The sequence below is a fragment of the Nanorana parkeri genome, unplaced genomic scaffold, assembly GCF_000935625.1.
Source record: "Nanorana parkeri isolate BGI_ZX_2015 unplaced genomic scaffold, ASM93562v1 scaffold2623, whole genome shotgun sequence".
NCBI classification, from domain to species: Eukaryota; Metazoa; Chordata; class Amphibia; order Anura; family Dicroglossidae; genus Nanorana; species Nanorana parkeri.
The window spans coordinates 65,229-87,010 of record NW_017308891.1 but is presented as its reverse complement, the minus strand read 5'-3'; the positions used below and the strand labels follow the sequence as shown (position 1 = coordinate 87,010).

Below are 21,782 nucleotides of genomic sequence, written 5' to 3'. Positions count from 1 at the left end.
AATAAGATTTTATTAATTTAAACATAAATGTCAACATATAAACATTAAACAGCCGTTTACACATATCCCTGTACATATGCATATTTCCCCCTTATACATACATTCTTTTTTTTTTTACCCTAGGAAAAAAACAAGCAGTTAACACGTGCAGTGCGGGGGTAGTCCCAATGCATGGGTTAATCAAATGTGTAAGAGAAGTTCTGCTTTAATGTTACAGGGTGAAAAGGGTATAGGATAGGACATCACTCTCTGTGACGGGCAAATCTATGCTAAACACCAACTCTCAACTGGCACTAAAAGCTATATCAAGTTTAGAAAGTTTGCTGTCATATGTACTAAATAAAAAGTGTTTACTTGCATGCATTCTCACAATCTGATATACAAGTAAACACAGAAATAGACAAACTCTATAATAAATAACAACATATTAAGAAATCTTACATAAAAATAATGATAAATAAATACGCAAAATACAATCTTTGCTCATTCAAAACTCCTAAAGCTAGGATACAAATCGATCTCAAAACCTGAGTGTGCGTGTGCTGATAGAACTCTACCAGAAGGGGCTTGCAGGTTATGAAGTCTTTAAAATATGACCTGCTTTCTCATCAAATGGTAATGTAAATTACTGGACACTGTATGCCAGCAATACCTTTGTCATCACCCACTGCAATGCTCCACGACCATGTACTGAGCTACAACGGAAGAAAAAAATAAAATAAAAAAAACAATTCTAAAAATGTGATGTCCCGGTGATAATGCATGCTTCTTGTACTCAGCCATGTCCATACCAGGATGTAATACATTCATTAAGGACAGACTGGTGTTGCTAGGCTTGCACTGCAGGTTCTATATGGGGTGACCACTTAAAGCTATCAGGGTAATTCCCAAAAACTCAAAATATCATAATATAAACATAATAGAGCTGTGCACTGCGCATGAAAATCAATCATAAGCTGCTCCTACTATTGTACATGGTAGACAACATTGCACTTATACAGTAATATGGCAAAATCTACAGTCAATCTCAAAAAGAGAAGGACAAATAAGAACACCGAAAATACCTGAGATCTGGATATCTAGTGACCAGTGTGGAGACTTCGAGGTAAAGGAGTGAAGGGTCTGTAAGTTTTATAACCTCTGCAATATCTGTAATGGTGTCACATAGTCCATCGGTCTCCTCATTAAATCCCTAAAATGACATTTACCAAAAATGTAAAATATTACACAGGATTGTTTGACATAGTACATTTAAGTTTTAAACAACAAAATCCACTCAATCAAATCATCAACTAAGTCAGGTTTAACCTTTTCCTGACCAATAATGCCCTGATGCCCAAAATAGATTTAGCAGCATCATTGTACAGCAGTTGATTGACTATAACTCCGTAACCAAGATGCCAACTTAAATGTTTACAGCGTATTTAAAGACATGTAAGGAGTTTAATTGTTTAGACTGTTTTATAAATTCCCATCTTATGTTTTATATTTTAATTATAATTAATAACTGCTAAATGTACAAACATGACTACAAAATGCAATTTACTCTTATTCTATAATATTTTATCTTACTTGTTTCCAGCCTGTAATTCACTTTAAAACAGCTGCAGCTGACCAGTTACTGCTGTCAAAATGCCTGTCTCTGTGCAGGGCACAGTTGGAAACAAACCCTTGTGATCACCAAGATTGATAATAGTGATCATGTGATAATTGTTAGTGTGAGACCGGTGCAGTTTCTAACAGCATGGTCCTGGAACTAAGAGCTGTACTGCTGCTGGGCTCTAAAGGTGCCCATACACCTTACGACCATCGCAAGACTTTTGTCTTGCGAAGGTCGTATGCTTATTAAAAGCTTGTACGATCTGCCCACCTTGGACGGGCAGATCGTACTTGCGATCATCGAAAGCCCACCCCGCTGAGGGGCGGGCTTCCGATGACCGCAATGCAGAACGGGCAGTGTGCGCGTGCACACACCGGCCCATTCCACAGCTATCGAACGAGCAGGCTAGAAACCCGCCGACAATCGTACGATTAGAAACGGTCGCACGCCTTCCATGCACTGTACGATTCTCGTACGATCGCGGGATTTCCCGCGATTCTCGTACGAGAATCGTACAGTGTATGGGCACCTTAAGTTCCAACATGGAAAGTAAATGAACATTCCCACATTATTGCTCTAAGGATTGCGACTGAAGTGGTTAAGCAAATGTTTAATGCCAGCAAACGTAATACTTCAGCATTGCAAAAGGTATCCAACTGTGCCATATTTAACTTTAGAATGTCCACTACAATATGCCCCTGGAAATGCTATGAAAATACATATTTTAACAAGGTCAAAGTTCTGCATAGAGCTAAGCATGCGGGAGAGGATGGGGGGTGCAATGTACTGAGATTGCAGACAGGTGCTCCATGAAGGGTGGTCTCTATACAGGTTAGTTTGTTGATGTAAACAGGTTGCATGCTTACTTTAAACAAAATTACGGACTTACAAACATGCACATGTTAAGCTATTGGTGTCTTCAGCTCCTGAAAGATGTTTTCTAAAAGCCATAGTTTTATTTTAACCACTTGAAGTCCGCGGTGTTAAACCCCCTTCCTGTCCAGGCCATTTTTCAGTATTCAGCGCTGCGGTACTTTGACTGACATTTATTCCGTCATGCAACGCTGTACTGAAATTAATTCATATAATTTTTTGGGGACAGATGGAGCTTTCTTTTGGTGGTATTTAATCACCACTGGGGTGATTACATTTTTTAATATATTAAGGGAAAATTACCGGGGAAAAAAAACCTGTTTCCCCATATTAAATGATAAAACATTTATTATTACCCAATTTGTTACTAAAATGTAAGAGACAGGGTCACGTCAGGTAAATAGACACCAAACATGTCAAGCCTTAAAATTGCGCACGCGTGCGAAACCTCAAAAAACTGCAATACCCAAAAATTAGCCATAGGCAACGCTTTAGAAGCTTTTACTGCTCATCGGTTTAGTGTTATCAGTGAATGATGGCCCTGAAATTATTGCTCTCACTCCGACGTTCGTGATGATATGCAACATGTGTAGTGCAATTGTCATTTTTACACGCTGGTGAATCGAACGCGTATTTCCGTTTATATGTGCGTAAACGTGGGGGTGGGGCACTTAAAAATTTGTTGTTTTTTTTAAAACAACTTTTTTTATATACTTATTGTTATTGCCATCACATAGGGGGATAATAATCCCCCTATGTGATAGCACAGGTACACTGACCGGTCCTCTTTATGAAGACATTAGGGGTCTCTATGACCCCTGTCACCTGGGGACCCCCAAAAAAAGCTGATGAAGCAGAGATCTGCTTCATCAGCTTCTTACCTCTGGCTATAGCCGCCAGATGACTGACAGGTGAATGCGGAAGTGATGTACTATTGCCAGCACATACATACGATCGGCAGGCTATAGAGCCGCCGACGGTATGCATGTCAAACAGCCGGGTGTTTCCTGCCCGTGCACACGCGCTAGCAGAGAAAAAAAGCTGTCTAATTACGGCAACTCGCCCGTGTAAGTCTGCTGTCCGTCTGTTTTTTCAAAACGGGCGGACGGCAAGAGGTTAATTAGCACATTTTGTAATGTAAATATAGGTCAACACAAGAAACAGTGCATAGACACTTGTGGCTATTCTCTTTATTGCAATCAGCAACAATTTTTTTGTTCTCATATACTGTACAACTTTTTATTTGGCTCTAATAATATAGACAGTTTGAATATTTTCTACTCTGACATGATGAACTGCATATGTTTTGGCTTATTAATATGTATAACTGTGTTTTTGAGACATCTTAATTCAAGGAAAAAATAATAAGCAGACTAGATATTCAGTGCTTATACTTTTTAACCACAAGTGTTCCATTTGACAAAAAAAAAACCTCTACATATAAAGTACTTACATATAACCATTTGAAGTATGCTTGGTTACTGTCTGGGAATCCAACAAAACATAAATGGATATATTAATGTAAAATGTAAAGGTAAGGATCACTTACAGAAGTCAGACGCCTAAATAAGAATTTAAATTGTTCTGCTTCCTTAATCATACGCTCTGCTCCTTCCTTGCGCTCTTCTGCATTTCTGAAGCAAATACGCTTCTGCATGATTGCTTTAAGGTACTCAGTTACTACTTTCCTGTGAGCTTTGATGGTCATTTTCTGCAGACAATGAAATTTCAAGTTACACAACATGTTGGTACATTCATCCCGACTAGCTTTAGCCATATCGTTAAAATAACAAACAAACACAGTTTTAGAAATGTTTAGTAATGACAATCTACAAACGCATACCTATATATAATTGCAGGCTTTATATTCTTTGCATACCTTATTTCTCTTTTCTTTCCCAGTCTTCTGACAGTGGCCATTTTAACTAAGGGATAATTACTAGATCTCCCTCTACTTCCTGGAACATGTGACTAGGACATGTGACCATACACATGAGATCTCAGGGAAAGGCATTTTCCTTCTCTGAGATTATGAGTACAGATGAGATTTCCTAGCAATGCACTGCTGAAGTAACCTTCCCAGGATGCAACTCTTGGGCACAGATTACATAATTTGTGCCAAAGCAAACCAGGAAGTGGATAAACTACATTTGTAAGTAATTAAAAAGCATGTTTGTTTAACTAATGAATGTACTAGAATTATAAATCAGCATGGAGAGATACATGCTGATGTGATTTTTAGTAAAAGGGGGTAAAGGTCCACTTTAACATTCATTCTGTGGGCCTAATCACTGCTGGTTTAAAAACTGTTTTTTGGACTGTGTGTATTGGAGGGCTATCTCATTGCATGTATACTCGAAAGTGAGGTATGTGTGTGCTGGGGGCAGGATACAAAAGAGGAAAAAAAAAAAGGATATCCTGCATTTACATAAACTGGAGACTCTTTGTGCTAGAGAAAGGGAAAACACCTATGTATGCGTGCTTGAGGTAGGAACTCACTGAGGAAAGGGCAATGTGTGTGCTGTAAATGTGACTCACTGCTAGTGCATGCTCTGTTAAGCTAAGTCAAGACTGGAGGCAGCATACCCCAGTGACAAATGACAAAGTGAATTTCTTCTTTTACATTTTTGTAGGTTTTACTTATTCTGGATCTATTTACCAATTCCTTGTTTCTCCTACATGTCTTTTGCAGGATTTAGATAAGGAAATGTAGATTTAGTATGAATAAAGAACTGGTTAAAAGAAAGAAGACAAAAGAGAGCTGTGACATTAAAAGTGGAAAAAAGTTAGTGGATGTGTATCGTAGTGATTGGTGTGAGGCCCAGTTCTTTTCAATCTCATTATCAAATGAGTGTGACAAAATAAGTATACAGGGCTGAAAAAATGTCTGAGCACCACATGCCTAAATAAAGTACTAAATCCCAACAAAGGATTCATAGGGACTTTAAAGTGCCATAAAATTACACAAACCAGTATGTAAGATTTTCTTATGATAGTATTTGAATAATACAGTTTAAAAGCTCAATATAAAATCACTTAAAAACATTGGCAACAGCACATATAAATATATACTATATTGCCACAAATATTGGGACGCCTGCCTGTACATGCACATGAACTTTAATGGCATCCCAGTCTTAGTCTGTACGGTTCAATATTGAGTTGGCCCGCCATTTGCAGCTATAACAGCTCCAGCTCTTCTGGAAAGGCTGTCCACAAGGTTTAGGAGTGTGTCTATGGGAATGTTTGAACATTCTTCCAGAAGCGCATTTGTGAGGTCAGGTACCGATGTTGGACGAGAAGGCCTGGCTCGCAGTCTCCGCTCTAATTCATCCCAAGGGTGTTCTATCGGGTTGTGCAGGCCAGTCAAGTTCCTCCACCCTAAACTCGCTCATCCATGTCTTTATGGACCTTGCTTTGTGCACTGGTGCACAGTCATGTTGGAACATGAAGGGGCCATGCCCAAACTCTTCCCACAAAGTTGGGATCATGAAATTGTCCAAAATGTTTTGTTATGCGGATGCCTTAAGAGTTCCTATCACTGGAACTAAGGGGCCAAGCCCAACCCCTGAAAACAACCCCACACCATAATCCCTCCTCCACCAAACTTGAAACTTGGCACAATGCAGTCAGGCAAGTACCATTCTCCTGGCAACCGCCAAACCCAGACGCGTCCATTGGATTGCAAGACAGAGAATCGTGATTTGTCACTCGCCCATGGAAACCCATTCCATGAAGATCTCTACGCATTGTTGTTTCAATTTGAAGGCCACATGAAGTTTGGGAGGTCTGTAGCTATTGACTCTGCAGACAGGTGGCGACTTCTGCGCACTGTGCGCTTCAGCAAGCGCTGACCCCGCTCTGTCATTTTACGTGACCTACCACTTTGTTGTTTACGTGACCTACCACTTTGCTGTTGTTCCCAGTTTCTTCCACTTTGTTATAATACCACTAACAGTTGACCGTGGAATATTTAGTAGCAAGGAAAATTCACAGATGGACTTATTACACAGGTGGCAAACTATCACAGAACGACGCTTGAATTCACCAAGCTCCTGAGAGCGACCCATTCTTTCACAAATGGAGGCGATTGGAACACCTGAATCCAATGATTTGGAGGGGTGTCCAAATCCTTTTGGCAATATAGTGTATATTCATATTCCGCACACACATCCCCATATATGTGCATTGCCCACTGTTTAAACAAAAAGTAAAAATGTTTCAAGTTTACATATTCCCAAATGCCCAAACATGGGTTCCTCAAAAAATTCAGATGGTCAACTGTATCACACAGACAGGGCACTTTCTCAACACATTTCAAAGAAATCTGTTTTGTCAGGCGATATGGGAAGAAGATTTAAACACTATATGTAGACATGATAGCAATGTAGCCACTGGTTAAGAATGTTCTCAGGGGCAGCTCACAGGGGATAAGAAAGGGGAAAATCCAGACCACAAAAGGTTGATAATCCTCGTGATTATAGAAAAATAGTATTTTTGTCTTAACTGTAAAATCCTACATGCCAAAGTACTCTGGTATGCCTAAAAAGCAGTCCAACTAAGGGATGGGCAGCACAGCAAATTAATGGCTAACAGGCCTATGAAAAACAACAAAGGAACAGATAAGAACCTACAGCTTACATGGCTGCCTAAAGAACCTTAAGACCAAAGCCAGAATCCACTGAGGCCTGAATATCATGTTAAAACAAACTTGTGCAAACATTTATGGGACCTCTTGGCAACTTGGAATAAGTGTAACATCTCTTCGTTGGGTAGAATAGAGGCAGTTAAAATGTCACTCCTAAGTTCTTATATTATGCGAGAGTTCTGCCGGTTGCGATTCCCCGATTTGGACTATGGGCTCTTCAGGCACAAATCTCAAGATTTGTCTGGCGCAACTGGAGACCGAGGGTTTCACAATTGGTTTTATTCAGATCCAAGAATTTTGGTGGACTGGGTTTGCCCCACATGAAGTATTATTACCAAACCAGCTAGCTGGCTATGTGGCTAAGAATAAAAAATTAAAAAGTAAAAAACAAAGTGATAAAAAAAAGTAAAAAATAATTAAAAAGAAAAATTAAAGCCAACCCCGCCATCGGCATGCAGATAGATGCACGCATAGGGCATTGTGTGTGTGTGTGCGCTGAGTGCTGCCCCCATCACACTGTGTGCTATATTGTGGTAACTGGGCAGCAGCGCTTTGTAACACGCACAAGGTGCATTAATGGGTAAATTCCCTTTCCCAAGTAATTTAGGAAAATGGAATTACCCGCTCAAATCTGACCCCCTCTCCAGCCCCCCTTTCTAGCGAACAGTCCTTCTGCTCTGCTGGTACAGGTATACTATCTGTACCCCATACTGCCATCCAGTGTAGCTGGATGGCAGTATCCATCCATCCTGCGCCATGGATTTTGAATGTTGCTCGCAAATTGCGAAAACCCGTTGGTCAGTAAGGTCACCTGACAGCTTCTACCGCCTTGGATCAAATATTAACTACAAAAGGACCCAATCCAATCCGTTGGAAAAGTGAGGATAAAAGGCCAACAAAAGATCTTCAAAATGACTGATGTGTCTATAGGTACCAAGATCAGAATTGTTCAGACCATGGTATTTTATGTCATTCTCTATGGATGCGAACGCTGAATAATAAGGAAGCAAGACAGTAAAAGTAATGATGCATTTAAACGTTGCTGTGAATTTTAAGAATACTGGGGACAGCAAGAAATACAAACAAATGGATCCATAAACAAATCAAGTTACATTTTTCCCTAGATGCCTGGCTAGGCTGAAGATACCTCATTTTGGACATACTATGTGAAGAACCAACTCACTGGAAAAGACTTGGAACATTTGAAGGCAAACAAAGGGTATGACCAGCAATACGGTGGATGGATACAGCACAGAAATTATGAACATACCATTGAGAAGAATTAAGACCCAAATCAGAAGACAGATCATTCTGAAGAAACATTACCATGTGGTGGCCAGGAGCTGCCATTGACTTGACAGCACTTGATAATAATTTGTAAATCTGGCAAAACTTCCCAAGTGGATTGTATTTTGCCCTCCTTTGGATGCAAGATGCAGGAATTATAAGCAGTTGAACTTCATGGAAATCACCTTTTTTTCAATCTTACATGACAATATAGTGGACTTCACTTATCTTCCTTTCACCTTTTCAACCCTTCATTTTTTGTTACTGCACTGAGGAATTTTGCTAATAACAGATTTTATTGCAATCCCACTACTGCGTGTTTTTTACAGTGCTCGTCTAGTTCTAACTAGTCTTATACATTTCTGTTAAACTCTTTAAAGGAACCATGATATTCTTTGAGTACCACATACCTGTTTGTAATGGGGTTTGATTTTTGCAAAATCATTAAAGTAGTCCTCTAAGGTGACACATATGGTATCTACAGAGTTAGATCCTCCCAGCCATTTCTTGGTCATTATGTCATTCAGATGTTGCTAAAGGATATTGAAATATAATTTAAGAAATTATATAACTACATATGGAAATAAAATTGGCATTTACCAGACTATTCATCCTCAGTTTGAACTACTTGTCCTCTTGACATGGCACATTAATAACACATTATATCAAGTATTAATATGTACAGAGACATGTCACTGGCCAGTAAAATAGAAAACAATGTTAAATTGTTCAACTTATTCAGCAGACAGGGAATATGTAAGTCTATATATGCAGTAGATATACCACTAATCATCTTTCGCATTCCTTGACATCTGACTGGTTATACTGGTTTCCATAAGTATAATTAGTTAAGGGTCCCACACAAAATAACATGAATTACAAAATATGTCTTTACAGGTAATGCGATTATATTTTTACAGTGGAAATTATGAGAAAATGGAGAGTGCTTCATTTTGTAACAAAAAAATAAATAAATCTCAGTCGGCTCTACAAGTTTAAACAGACTCCCGGCGGCAAAAGTCACCGGGAGTCTGTTTAAACAGCCCCGATGCTGGCGACGTACACTGTACATCGTCAGTCACAAAGGGGTTAATACAAGAATACAGGATATACAAATGCATTTTAGAAGTGAAACATACATAAAAGTGAAAATCATGTTTTTACCTCTAAATCCAAAAAAACTTCGTCCAACAAACTTCTGCATCCCTCGCTTGCAATGTTGTCTAAAATGGAGTCCATATTTGCTGAGCCAGATACCAGAACATTATCTTCACTTCTTAAGTACTTCCTTTTCAAACTTACAATTGATTCTCTGGAAAAGCAAAACATTGGGCATTAAACAAGGAATACCCTACATAGCAGCCAATATATTTTAACTTGTGCATTAGAACTCATGTATGTGCCAATCATCTCAAAGATAAGGCTTAAACTGCTTATAAAAAACACATTCCTATAGATATGTGGTAGCCCTGGACCTGTATAAGTAGAAATCAGTTTTGATGTAAAGCTGAAAAAAATGGGGGATGTACTCCTTGAGGGAGGTAGCCCATGATGGTGGTGTGTGTATAGTGTATGAAGCTGGTTACGGTCCGAGGCTGTTGTCTCCCTGGTTATGATGGGGGGACTGCTCAAGAGAAGATCAAATCCTCAATGTTTGGTTAGAAGCGCCTCCTATAAAAAATAGTAAATAGCCAAAAGTTTCCCAGCACAATCACCAACCAACATGCAAACAAACTTGTCTCACCGCTAAGGTGAGACAAGTCTTCTGCAGAAGACGTCTATCTAAACCTCTGTTTTTAACCTTAGCGGTGAGACAAGTTTTTTTGCATGCTGGTTGGTGAGTGTGCTGGGAAACTTTTTGCTATTATTGTTTAAAGCCCTTCCATGTGCACCTTGCTGTAAAGCTGGTAACAAATTGATGTGTGTTTGCCATTTGTTTTGCTATTAAAATAGTAGTCTCGCTTGAAGGTTCGTCTAGGTTGTTTATTTGAAAGGATTTATATCACGTTTCAGGGGAATTAGTCTCCCATGTCTTTAGGGCTTGAGGAACAATAAGTAGTGAATTAAAAAAAAGCTCTGTAGCCTAAATAAAAGGCAGGAGGAGCGCTTTCTGAAACTGATTTTTTAAAATCTACATTTAAATTATAATATCTTAATACTGTATATCTGCAAGTACAAACTGTACAAAACTGTTTAAATACAGTTTTCCTTTAACAATGTGTTCACATTTTTTTAGGTGTTGTCCTTAACCCCTTCGTGACTGACGACGTACAGTGTACGTCGCCAGCATCGGGGCTGTTTAAACAGACTCCCGGCGGCAAAAGACTGTTTAAACTTGTAAAGCCGACTGTCGGCTTTACAACAGAAGCGATTCTGGCAAGTTACCTGTCGCCAGATCACTTCTGTGTCCCGAAGAAGGGCCCACCCCCCCGCCGGACACCCCCACCGTGCTTCCCGGGCTCCGTTGCCCCTCCTACGGGCCCGACTTCCTTGGTTCCTTGGTGCGATCTGCACTTCAATAGCTTATTTCTAGTGTAAAGGTGACACTGGGGGTCTTTTGGACCCCCAGCATCGCCTTAAAGAGTACCTGTCACCACCATCTGCTATCACATGGGGGGGGCTTGTAAGCACCCCTATGTGATAGCAGTCAAAGCAAAAACAACAAAAAAAGTTTTTTTAAATAAATAATAATAATGTAAAAAAATGTTTTAAAGTCCCCCGCGTCGCCACGTAAACGAAGGCGCTACACATGTTGGGTATCGCCGCGCACGCCGGAGAGCAATAATTCTAGAGCCAGTATTTCGGGGCATCTCTAAATTGATGACCTGTGGGGGCTTTTAAAGCATCCTCTATGGACTTTTTGGGGTACTGCAGTTTTTCGCCGTTTCACGGACGCACGCAATTTGTAAACTGGGCATGTTGGGTATAGTTTTACACGTTGTAACCTCATCTTTTATATTTCATTAAAAAATGGGTATTTTGTTGTGTTTTGGGGCATTTAATTAAATTTGTCACTAAATTTTGGGGTTGAATAAGGAGTTGCGCTAATATTGCGCAACATAAAAATTTGCAACTACCACCATTTTATTCTATAGGGTCTTGGTATTCAGAAAATATATAATGTTTGGGGGTTTTAAGTAATTTTCAGGCCTAAAATGTGGAATATAACATGGGTGCAAAAAAAATAAAATAAGGCCTCGGTCATGAAGGGGTTAATATTAATGCAGAGTGACCCTTTGACAATAGGCAGCATTATATACGGTACTTACTTAAAGGTTTGGCAATTGTTAATGATGGCGATCATATACTGAACGTAGCATGCAGGAAGTTGTCGGTTTTTCAGGTGTTCTTCTTTGTAGAGCTGAGCTTGTTCACTGTACCTGACAACAGCAACAGATTTATACACAGTTATAAGAAAAATAAATTGGTAAGTCAGGTAAAAACAAATTGTCAATCAAGTTTCAGCAAGTGTTAAAATTCTCATCCAAACAGGGATTCCACATTTGAGAATGAGAATGATAAAGGCAAATTGACACCAAGTGATCAGCCTAGTGCTTCTATATTCTTATAAATATATTCAACTACAAAATATGTGTATCTGGGAATGTTGTTTTTGTTTTGGATTTAAAAAAAAAAAAAAAAAAAAAAGAAGAAGTTTAAAAAAAAAAAAAGAGTCCAAGCTGAGGAAATGTCTCTTAATTTCATATGTTGCCACTTGGAAAAAATGTATGTGGAATCTCCCCAATAGAGACAGGAAAAGCAACAAATAGGATTTTTGCACTCACAGCAGAATCCTTTTGTTCAATAGTTCACTGGGAGACACAGGAAGTCCTTCAACTGATAGGTATAGCTACTGCCTTTAAAAGTTGGGCATTACTTTGGTTATTGCACAAAATGTGTGACCCTATTTCACTTTTATGTAGATGTGGTTCTGCTATGGGCTTCATATTTTTGGTCCTGCCCTAAGCTGCAGTTGTTTTCGGACTCGGTACATGCAGCTATTGCCAAAATGACCATGATAAACTTGCAGGGGAACTTGCCTCGTACAGACAACTGATTGATCTCTTTGTTAAATATAAATTCTCCCTCACTCTACACTTAGTTAACGTGGCTAGGGCATGCATCCCACCCTTGTGGAAATCTCCTCAGCCGTCCACTATACAGATGTGGATTGCTAGGGTCAATGGAAGACCTGACGGCTTCTCTTAAAAACTCAAAAGAGAAGTTTCATACTTAAGAGTCCTTAGTGTTTCTATAGGACCACTGATGAATAGCTACAGCTTATGTCCTCTTGATGATCCTCAGGCACGCCACTTTTTTTCTTGGGCACAGGTTGACCATTTCACATGCTTATGCTTTTGTGGGACCTAGTTTCTTGCCTTTCCCTCTCTGTCTCCTTAATTGCTGCTCGTACGTTCCCCTTTCAAGTTTTTTTTTTTCTCTCTCTGTGCTTACTTATTAGGTTGCCTTACCTATGGGCTGGGTTTCTCAATGTAAAGCAAAGAAAGTTGTACACATGTTTAAATTATTATTATTATTATTACATAGTATTTATATAGCGCCAACAGTTTGCGCAGCGCTTTACAATATAAGGAAGACATTACAGTTACAATACAATTCAAGACAAATTTATTAATATTTGTTTGCACTACTTGTTTTTACTAAAGAAAGATACGGGTTTGATATCTCAAAGTAACTATGTTTTTGCTTTGAGTGTAAATGTGATTATATTTCTTTCAATAAAAGAAAAAAAAATGGTGTGTGTATATATATATATATATATGTGAATAAATAAATAATAAATTGGGCACTAGGCAAAACAAAGGCACAGCCCCACCTAGTGGTTATACCTTTGCATTTACGGCACAAGTTCAGTAGCAGCAAGCAGTAATACCATAGGAATACATTGGATGCAGTTTTGATCCGGTCTGCACCTGCTCTGGTCCGGATCTGCTCCGCGCTTGGTGTGAAGCCCTAAATTGCAATGTCATAATTATAGCAACCAGTCAACAACATAAAAAGACAACCCAAATAGGAAGAGAGTTGTGTACACTAATAAACTACTGGAAAAAACCCCCCCCAAAAATCCTATTTTCCTGATGGGAAATTCAAAAAGCAGTCCCAAAAAGAGGGTCAAGCAGAGCATATTAGTGCCAAGGCAACCTTCAACAATCATTGTGAGATATATTACACCGCCACCTGCAGGATCTTGACCAAAACCAGCACCTGCCTATGCAGCCATAACCACACAGTAAAACTTCATAAACATGTAAAATAGTGAAAGTCAGCAGGAAAAAACCACTAAGAGCAGGAATGTGCATGTTTCTCGGCAAACTTCAAAAGATTTCTCTTCATTGGAATGGTGCATGCAGCAGGAAAGGTATTTACTAATTTCTTCTGCACCGAGAGTTTTGTGGACGATTTTAATTTACCCGACAGGGTTAATTTAAGGTCACATAGGGCCAGGAAAATTTTGATAGAAAAAACAATGAGTGACACCCAGGTTAAAGGAAGAACCAAGGGAAAGTCCAAAGGCTGTAGGAACAGGATTTCCAAGGGTGAGGTATGTCCCTTAAATGGTACTTAGCCACTAGCACTGACCCTTACCTAACTGAAGAAAACTCAGACCCTGAGCAGCTAAAAAATTCCAAGAGGCAACTCAAAAGACACACACCTGAAATAGAACTTCCCTGTGCACTCTGAAATCTTGCTTTCTCAGCATTTGGGCCTTAACCATGCCATTATAGCCAAAGACTGAAAAGAACGTCTAGAATCAGGCCTTGCAAAGAAAAATTCAGTTGAGATGGAGGGGGGCCAAGTGGAGCCTGTGATTAATTAAGGTAAGTCCGAGTACCAGGCTCTTCTTGCCAGTTTGGATCAATCAGAATAGGGAGAATTTCATTTGATTGGATCATCTGAAGAAAGGGAGAAGCATTTGTGATGAAAACAGTATTGCATCCAGGAAGCGACCAGAGCTTCCATCACCTCTGCCAGTGGGATTCTTGCTCTGAATATGACCCTGTTCACCTTGCAATTGCGGCAGAATGCCATCAGGTCCATGTTTGGCTTGCCTAACCGTTGACAGATATGATGGAACAGACCATTTGTCAGGATCAAGATGCGGAGAACTCAGGAAGTCCACCTGCCAGTTATCTACTCCCAATATAAAGACCACCAAAAGAGCTAGGACAAGAATTCCAGCCACGAGAAAGATGTGTTCTACCACTTGAGCTGCAGCCAGGCTTCCTGTGCTATCCTGATGGTTTATGTACACCATCGATTTTGTGTTATCTGGCATATTCCTCAATAGGTGGATCCTTGGCTGTCACATTAAACTTGGTTGCAACAGATGTATTGTTTGCATGTTCAACAGATTGTCAATGCAGGGATTCAGCCAAAGGAATCATAGCTTTTGATCAGAGAGCTGTGAATACCTACCCAACTGGGAAGGATTGCATAAGTGGTGAGGATTTTCCAACTGAGCTGGGACACCAGTGGTGAATAAATCCACCACAGTAAGGATGCCTCGGTCTGTGGTTGAAGGGGACTCTTCCTATCCAGGGAAAGAGGAGATCTGTCCAATCCTGGCTTGAACTGGGACAAAGGGGGACACCTTGAAGGATGATACCATCAGCCCCAGGACTCACGTGCATCTACATGGGGAAGACCTGATCTGCTCCCAAATGTTCTGTATTTGAAGCTGCAGAGCAGTCTGCTTTTTCTCAAGTAGGAAAACCTTCACCAACCTGGTGTCCAGGATCAGGCCTAGGTACTCCAGGCATTATACCTGTACCAGGTAAAATGTTTGAAGATTAACCAGCCATCAAAAGATCTGAAGGAAGTGTAGGGTGAACTGCAGTTTGTTCTGCAATTCCAACCTAATGATGCCATGAAGATCCAGTTGTGAAGATAAAGAGTGACCAATATACCCCCTTGGTTCTCAGTGCTGCCAGGTCTGGAGCCAGAAACTTGTTAAACACTCCGAGAGCTGTGGCAAACCCATAGGTTAGCCCCACAAACAAGAAATACCAATCCCCTATGGCAAAAAGCAGGAAGGGACTATTGATTTAATGGAGACATTTAGAATAATCAACAAAACCAAGAACTCACCATACTGAATGGAAGGCACCACAGAACTTACGGATTCCATTCAGGTCTTTGAGTGAGGTCCTTGGCAAAAAAATTTGTCTCACTTTAGCAGGGTAAACAGGTTTGAAAAGAGCCCTCATATGTATTTCGTGATGGGGCTATCATCCGCTAGGTACACAGGTACTTATACAGCTTGGAACAGCCACAGCTCTTTGCAGAAGATGAAGGCTTCAAGCCAAAGACCTTGGTTTATGGGCTGGGGAAGGTGGGTGTTCTTTTCATTGGTAGTCTCCTTAAAACCTGCACCCAAACAAACCTCTAAATGACGTTTCCACTATTAAAAGGGAGCTGGTTCATGGATCCCTTGGATGCCTGGTCCACAGATCAGCATTTAAACCAAAGAACACTATTAAATATCACAACAGCTGAGCTAATACAGGCTGCCAAACGTCACTCATCCAGGGAGAGGTCTCGGATAAATTTACCCCCATGAACTATCTTGATCTGTCATGTCAACTAGATGCTAGGGAGACCCTTGGAAACAAGTTTATGATGCAGCATTCAAGCTCATCTGGTCACAGGCTAGGAAACCCGAGTGCAAGAAAACGCTGGCTTAGAGAGGCCAGCAATGGAGAAAAATCAGCATAGAAATAGTGTCATCTGTCAGATCCTTAAAAGATGCAGAATCTTTGACAAGAATCAGTCTTCTAGTTAAAGAATGATATCAGTGGATCCACTTAGGGTAGAGAAGTCCAATAGTTAAACAAGTCCTGAAGGAAGGGATAGAGGGTGGAAAATCATTTGTGGATGGGGAAGAGCTGATCAAGCTGCTTCCACTCTCAAAAAAACCCCTCCAAAAAGTGTTGACGACCTGGAAAGACCTTAGCCTAGGAATGTGGAAACTCGGAATAGTATCCATACTCTTAGAGGAGGCACAAGGTCTTCAGCCATAAGCATCTTAATCAAAGCCTAAATAATGCTGTCCGTGCCTTATTTCTGGCAAAAGGAAACATCCTCCGATGCTCCACTTCACTTATGGAAGAGAAAGAATACACACAAGACGTGTGCACCTTAAGAGAACTATGGGGTAACCTTTTTCCCCATAGTTCTATTTAAAGGTCACGGGAGGACATATACCAACCTCCTCCCGTGACCCAAAGATCAGTACCGTATATACTCAAGTATAAGCCGAGATTTTCAGCCCATTTTTTTGGCTGAAAAGTGCCCCCACGGGCTTATACTCGAGTCCGCGCCAGCGCGTCTTCTTACTTACCTCGCCGAGCGTCGCGTCACTGCTGCACCGGTGTGCGGCGCTCGGCGAGGTAAGTAAGAAGACGCGCTGGCGCGGACTCGAGTATAAGCCCGTGGGGGCACTTTTCAGCCCAAAAAATGGGCTGAAAATTTCGGCTTATACTCGAGTCCGCGCCAGCGCGTCTTCTTACTTACCTCGCCGAGCGTCGCGTCACTGCTGCACCGGTGTGCGGCGCTCGGCGAGGTAAGTAAGAAGACGCGCTGGCGCGGACTCGAGTATAAGCCCGTGGGGGCACTTTTCAGCCCAAAAAATGGGCTGAAAATTTCGGCTTATACTCGAGTCCGCGCCAGCGCGTCTTCTTACTTACCTCGCCGAGCGTCGCGTCACTGCTGCACCGGTGTGCGGCGCTCGGCGAGGTAAGTAAGAAGACGCGCTGGCGCGGACTCGAGTATAAGCCCGTGGGGGCACTTTTCAGCCCAAAAAATGGGCTGAAAATTTCGGCTTATACTCGAGTCCGCGCCAGCGCGTCTTCTTACTTACCTCGCCGAGCGTCGCGTCACTGCTGCACCGGTGTGCGGCGCTCGGCGAGGTAAGTAAGAAGACGCGCTGGCGCGGACTCGAGTATAAGCCCGTGGGGGCACTTTTCAGCCCAAAAAATGGGCTGAAAATTTCGGCTTATACTCGAGTATATACGGTATATAGCGATCTTTAGCTCGCTATATACTGAGAGCGCTGCAGCTGGGAAGGATCCCAACAATACTGTCTGGGGGAGGTGATCGGGAAATGAGCGAGCGACGGTATGTGTTCACTGACTTCCCGATCAATAGAGCCGACGTGTGACAGTCTCAATGTCACACTTTGGCTCTAACTATGAGGATGAGTGTAAATCACTCACCTCATAGTTCTCCTTTAACTGATGCCCTTTGTGAGGAAGGAGAGACCATGTGCTCTAAATCTGAACCAGAGGGCTAATCAAGAGAGGAAGGGTTTCCTTCTGCAAGGAATTCTGTATTGACTAATAAACTGTTGTCTGCTCTAATATTCTGGACAGTTGATACAAGCAGACCTTCAGAACCTGTAACCAAAAATACTAGCCTGAGAGAAAAAGGACCCGCGAGGGTGGCAGAAGCAGGTAGCTGTGAGGAGCACCTACAAGCATCACAGAGTGAGAGAAATGTGAGGTTGAACACAGCATAGGCAGAATACAAGGCAAGATGTGTGGGTCCACCCACAGGCCTGTGGTGAGCAGGTACTGCATCAACACCAAACGTGGGTACTGTGACCCATATTGCCCATGTCACCAATTCCAGTCTCAGTGTATACAGCACCTTATTCAAGTTATGGCTTGAGCATCAATCCACTCTCAAGTTCAGTTATACAGTACCTGTTTCTAGTATAAGCTGCATTCCAGTCAGAAATTCAGCTCCACAGTACCCATCTCCAGTTTCATCTGCATTCCACTCTCAAGGTCAGCTACACAGTACCGGTCTCCAGATTCAGATGCATTCCATTCTAGTCTCCACGGTAGAAGTTTCCAGTTACAGCTGCATTCCATTCTTAAGTTTTAGTGCTTACCTGCTTGCTCCTATTCTCTGTCTCATTTTAACACATTCAGTTCCTCATCAGCTTCACAGTTCCAATACCTGCCTTTAGTTTCCATTCTGGACACATCATCTGGCTTTGACCCTTGGCCTGTTTTTCAGACCACAGGTCTGCCTATTGCCTGTGTGCTTTGGCTCCACAATAATATTTGCATTGCCAATTCCATCAACTTTTCTAATTAAACTGTAGTTCTCTGCACTCCGAGTTTAACAGGGCCCTATTTGGGGAAAACCAGCTTTCTTGGGTCAGATGGTTGTTCAACTCCTCTTAGGCAGCTTGACACACATAAGTAAAAGGGCACTTGCAGCCTGCTTGTGTCCTCCTGTGATGTAGAGGCAGTCTGGAGCAGCAGAGTAGAAATACATGTGTGAAGTAAGAGTAAGCATTATGCAGTGCACCAATGTAATCCCTACCATCTTCCTGTGAACATGCACAGAAAAAGTGTCATCCCTGAGGAAGCATCACAGGAGAAATGTTCCTGTAGCAAAACTAGAGCCAATCCCTACCAAGATGAGGACAGATGAAACAGACAAAACTTAGGTGAAAGTGAAATAAAGATGGTCCGGCTATATTGAAGTGAATTAGGGAAAAGCCTCAGCAATAAAAGCAGATGTAATGAATTTCATGATCTGGTGGTTCAGAATGACACCACGCAGGCAGCAAAGTCTAGCAGTACATAGAACACTGACAATGCTGCAGCTAATATCCAAATAAGTATGTCAGAGAGGAGCAGGGATGTGGCCGTAAAATTCTGAATTTAGAGATCCAGTATGCTGCGGTGTGCTGTCCAGAATCTGGGGTTCTGGTGTGATAGAAGACTATTTGGCTTGAAAGACAAGCAGAGCTGGAGAGCTGCCCTACCTCAGGACACTAATCTAAACTATACTGCGTGTGGCGGGGTACAGATACTAAAAACTGTGTCTTTGCTTGGTGTCCAATTTCCCAAAGCCAGTAACTGGCACGTCCCAGTAAATGCTTGCAGAAAAAAAACCAAAGCTTTTTCTTAGAGTATAGTGGTAAGGCTTAGAACCTCTGTCAGAGGTTTACTGCGGTCTGTGTGCCCACTGGAGTGATTCCCCTCACCTTCGTTGGGGCCACTGGGGTAGGAGTGATGATAACCTTTTCAATTGGAACACAGTCAGGAATAAGACCTGACAGATGTTTTAATCCCTCTACAATCTGAAACTACAATAAATAAATAGTTTAATCTGGACTTCCATTTTAAGGTTGATTTTCCCATTGCCATCCCATACATATTGCAAATTATCTCCACCCTCAGTGGTCCCTGGGGCAAGGTGTGGCCATTGCCCCATAGACACAAATTGTGCTTGCAGGCATGCAACTAGACTGCTTTTAAAATGGCCCCTGCATGTGCAGTATGCTATGACCCTAGTCAACTTATCTGAAATATGTACATAGCTATATTTTTAGGGAAGGGATGGTGTGGGTGAGGCAGTAAGCCCCAAGTTTTTCATTTATAGTTTTGTTATCCTATGCTTTATTCAAAGACCAACTGAAAAAATGAACAGATGAACTGCCAAGATCGGCAACAAGTGGATTTCTGCTTAGGCGATGATAACCTACAGATAATAAAGATGTAGTCCTTGGTCTCCCTCACTTGTTGAGATGTGTCATGACATAGACTGAAATAAATAGAAATATTTTATATCTTTCCCCTGATGACCTAGATGGTCTCTTGCCTTTTGAAAGGTTTTTCATGCTGCCAGAAATTCTTGATAAATAAAAATAAATGTAAAAAAACAGGACTCTTGCATGTACAATTTACTTCTAATACCACCAAAACGTGTCTCTTTAATCTGGTGAACCCAAAGGAGCTAGTGCTCACTATATCTAAATATTCAAAATAGACATAACCTCTCTAAGTATATTTTACAGGGACCTGAAATTGACAACTTGTTTTCTATAGAGTAACCAAAAATGACTGGAAAGCAATTGAAAAACAGAAATTTCTACCAGGACTACAAGACACCACATAAAACATTTTACTACAGAAGGGCAAACCTAGGGCTCCCCATTTCATAAAACAACTCCTCCTGGCTGAAAACCACTAAAATGCTCCATGACCCTAATCTTTCCTAGGCCCTTGAAAGATTCTCCAGCTGTATCACATCCTTAGGCACCCACCACTACCTTCTTAGTTGAAGATTCCAAGACACACTTTGAACAAGAATGTTTGTCCACAGGGCCAGTCAAACACTCCTTATCTTTTGCATATAAACTACTTACGCAGGAAAGCTCTCATACCTCTTGGGTTGCTTGATAAATGGGAAAGACACATGGGCATACACTTGTTGGAAGATGACAGAACACTACTTCTAATCCGGTCTCATAGATCTTCATAAGTAATAGGAAAACAAAATAGAAAAATGTCACACGCTAGTACATGACTCCCAACATTTTGCATTGTAGCTATCTGTCAGTCTCTAAAACCTGCTGAAGATGGGGTGGATCTTCAGGAGTCATTTTACATGAGCCATGTTCAAGCTGTTATCCAGAACTTCACAGGTCACTCATCCCTAAAAAATTAGTTTTTCTTAACCACATTCTTAAAACATTTCCCCTCAAGTCAAGTATGTGGTTAGCACTCCTGCCTTACAGAACTGAGGGTCCCTGGTTTGAATCCCGGTCAGGACACTATCTGTACATATATAAGGGGCTTGAAAAATCCACTTGTCTGCTCGTCTGTGACGAGCAGACGGTGCAGCCCGACGAGCAGCTTCCCGGCCGGCCGGCGTAATTACACGGCCGGCCGGGAGCTTTACAGTCAAGCGATCGAGAGTCTCGAGAGACGCTCCATCGCTTGTATCAGCAGCTGTCACTGCTGTTGCCGGTCCCGAGATCCGCTGTGCCCGATGCGGCCGGGACCGTCACGGCTCTGTGACAGGAGATCAAGGGAGTTCAGTATACAAACTCCCTTTGATCTCCTCTCAGTCCCCGAATGCAGGAAGTGATGTATATTACATCACTTCCTGCATTCAGTGTCACTCTCCAGCTAGAGAAGCTGATGAAGCCGATCTTTGCTTCATCAGCTTCTCTGGAGGTCCTTAGGTGACATTAGGGGTCTTGGAGACCCCTGATGTCTCCATAAAGAGGACCTGTCATGTAAATTATTACTATTACATGGGGGGCTAAGAAGCCCCCTATGGGATAGCCAAAGTTGTGTGTGTGTAAACAAAACAAAAAAGAAGAATACAAAAATGATAGATTCATTAAAAAAATAAAAGATCCATAACATTTCTTTTAAACATTTTTTTTTAAGTCCCCGCCCCCCACATACACACGCATATATGCGTCAGGTGCGCCTACGTGCCGCACATGTTGCATATTGCCGCAAACGTCGGAGTGAGAGCAATAATTTTAGAGCCATTAAGGCCGGGTTCACACCTGGGCGTTTTACAGCACTGATCGAC

The 21,782-nt window shown here is 41.5% G+C and overlaps 1 protein-coding gene across 1 annotated transcript in view; it reads right to left on the bottom strand.

Annotated features, from left to right (window-relative positions):
- EXOC3 (exocyst complex component 3) overlaps positions 1 to 21,782 on the bottom strand; it is a 77,840-nt gene that overhangs the window by 814 nt on the left and 55,244 nt on the right. Inside the window, exons 8-12 of the mRNA XM_018573931.1 lie at positions 11,678 to 11,788; positions 9,573 to 9,720; positions 8,819 to 8,941; positions 4,023 to 4,184; positions 1,065 to 1,192 (exon numbers count right to left, since the gene is read on the bottom strand). Coding sequence (XP_018429433.1) covers positions 1,065 to 1,192; positions 4,023 to 4,184; positions 8,819 to 8,941; positions 9,573 to 9,720; positions 11,678 to 11,788 — 672 coding nt within the window. The remainder of the gene's footprint in view (positions 1 to 1,064; positions 1,193 to 4,022; positions 4,185 to 8,818; positions 8,942 to 9,572; positions 9,721 to 11,677; positions 11,789 to 21,782) is intronic.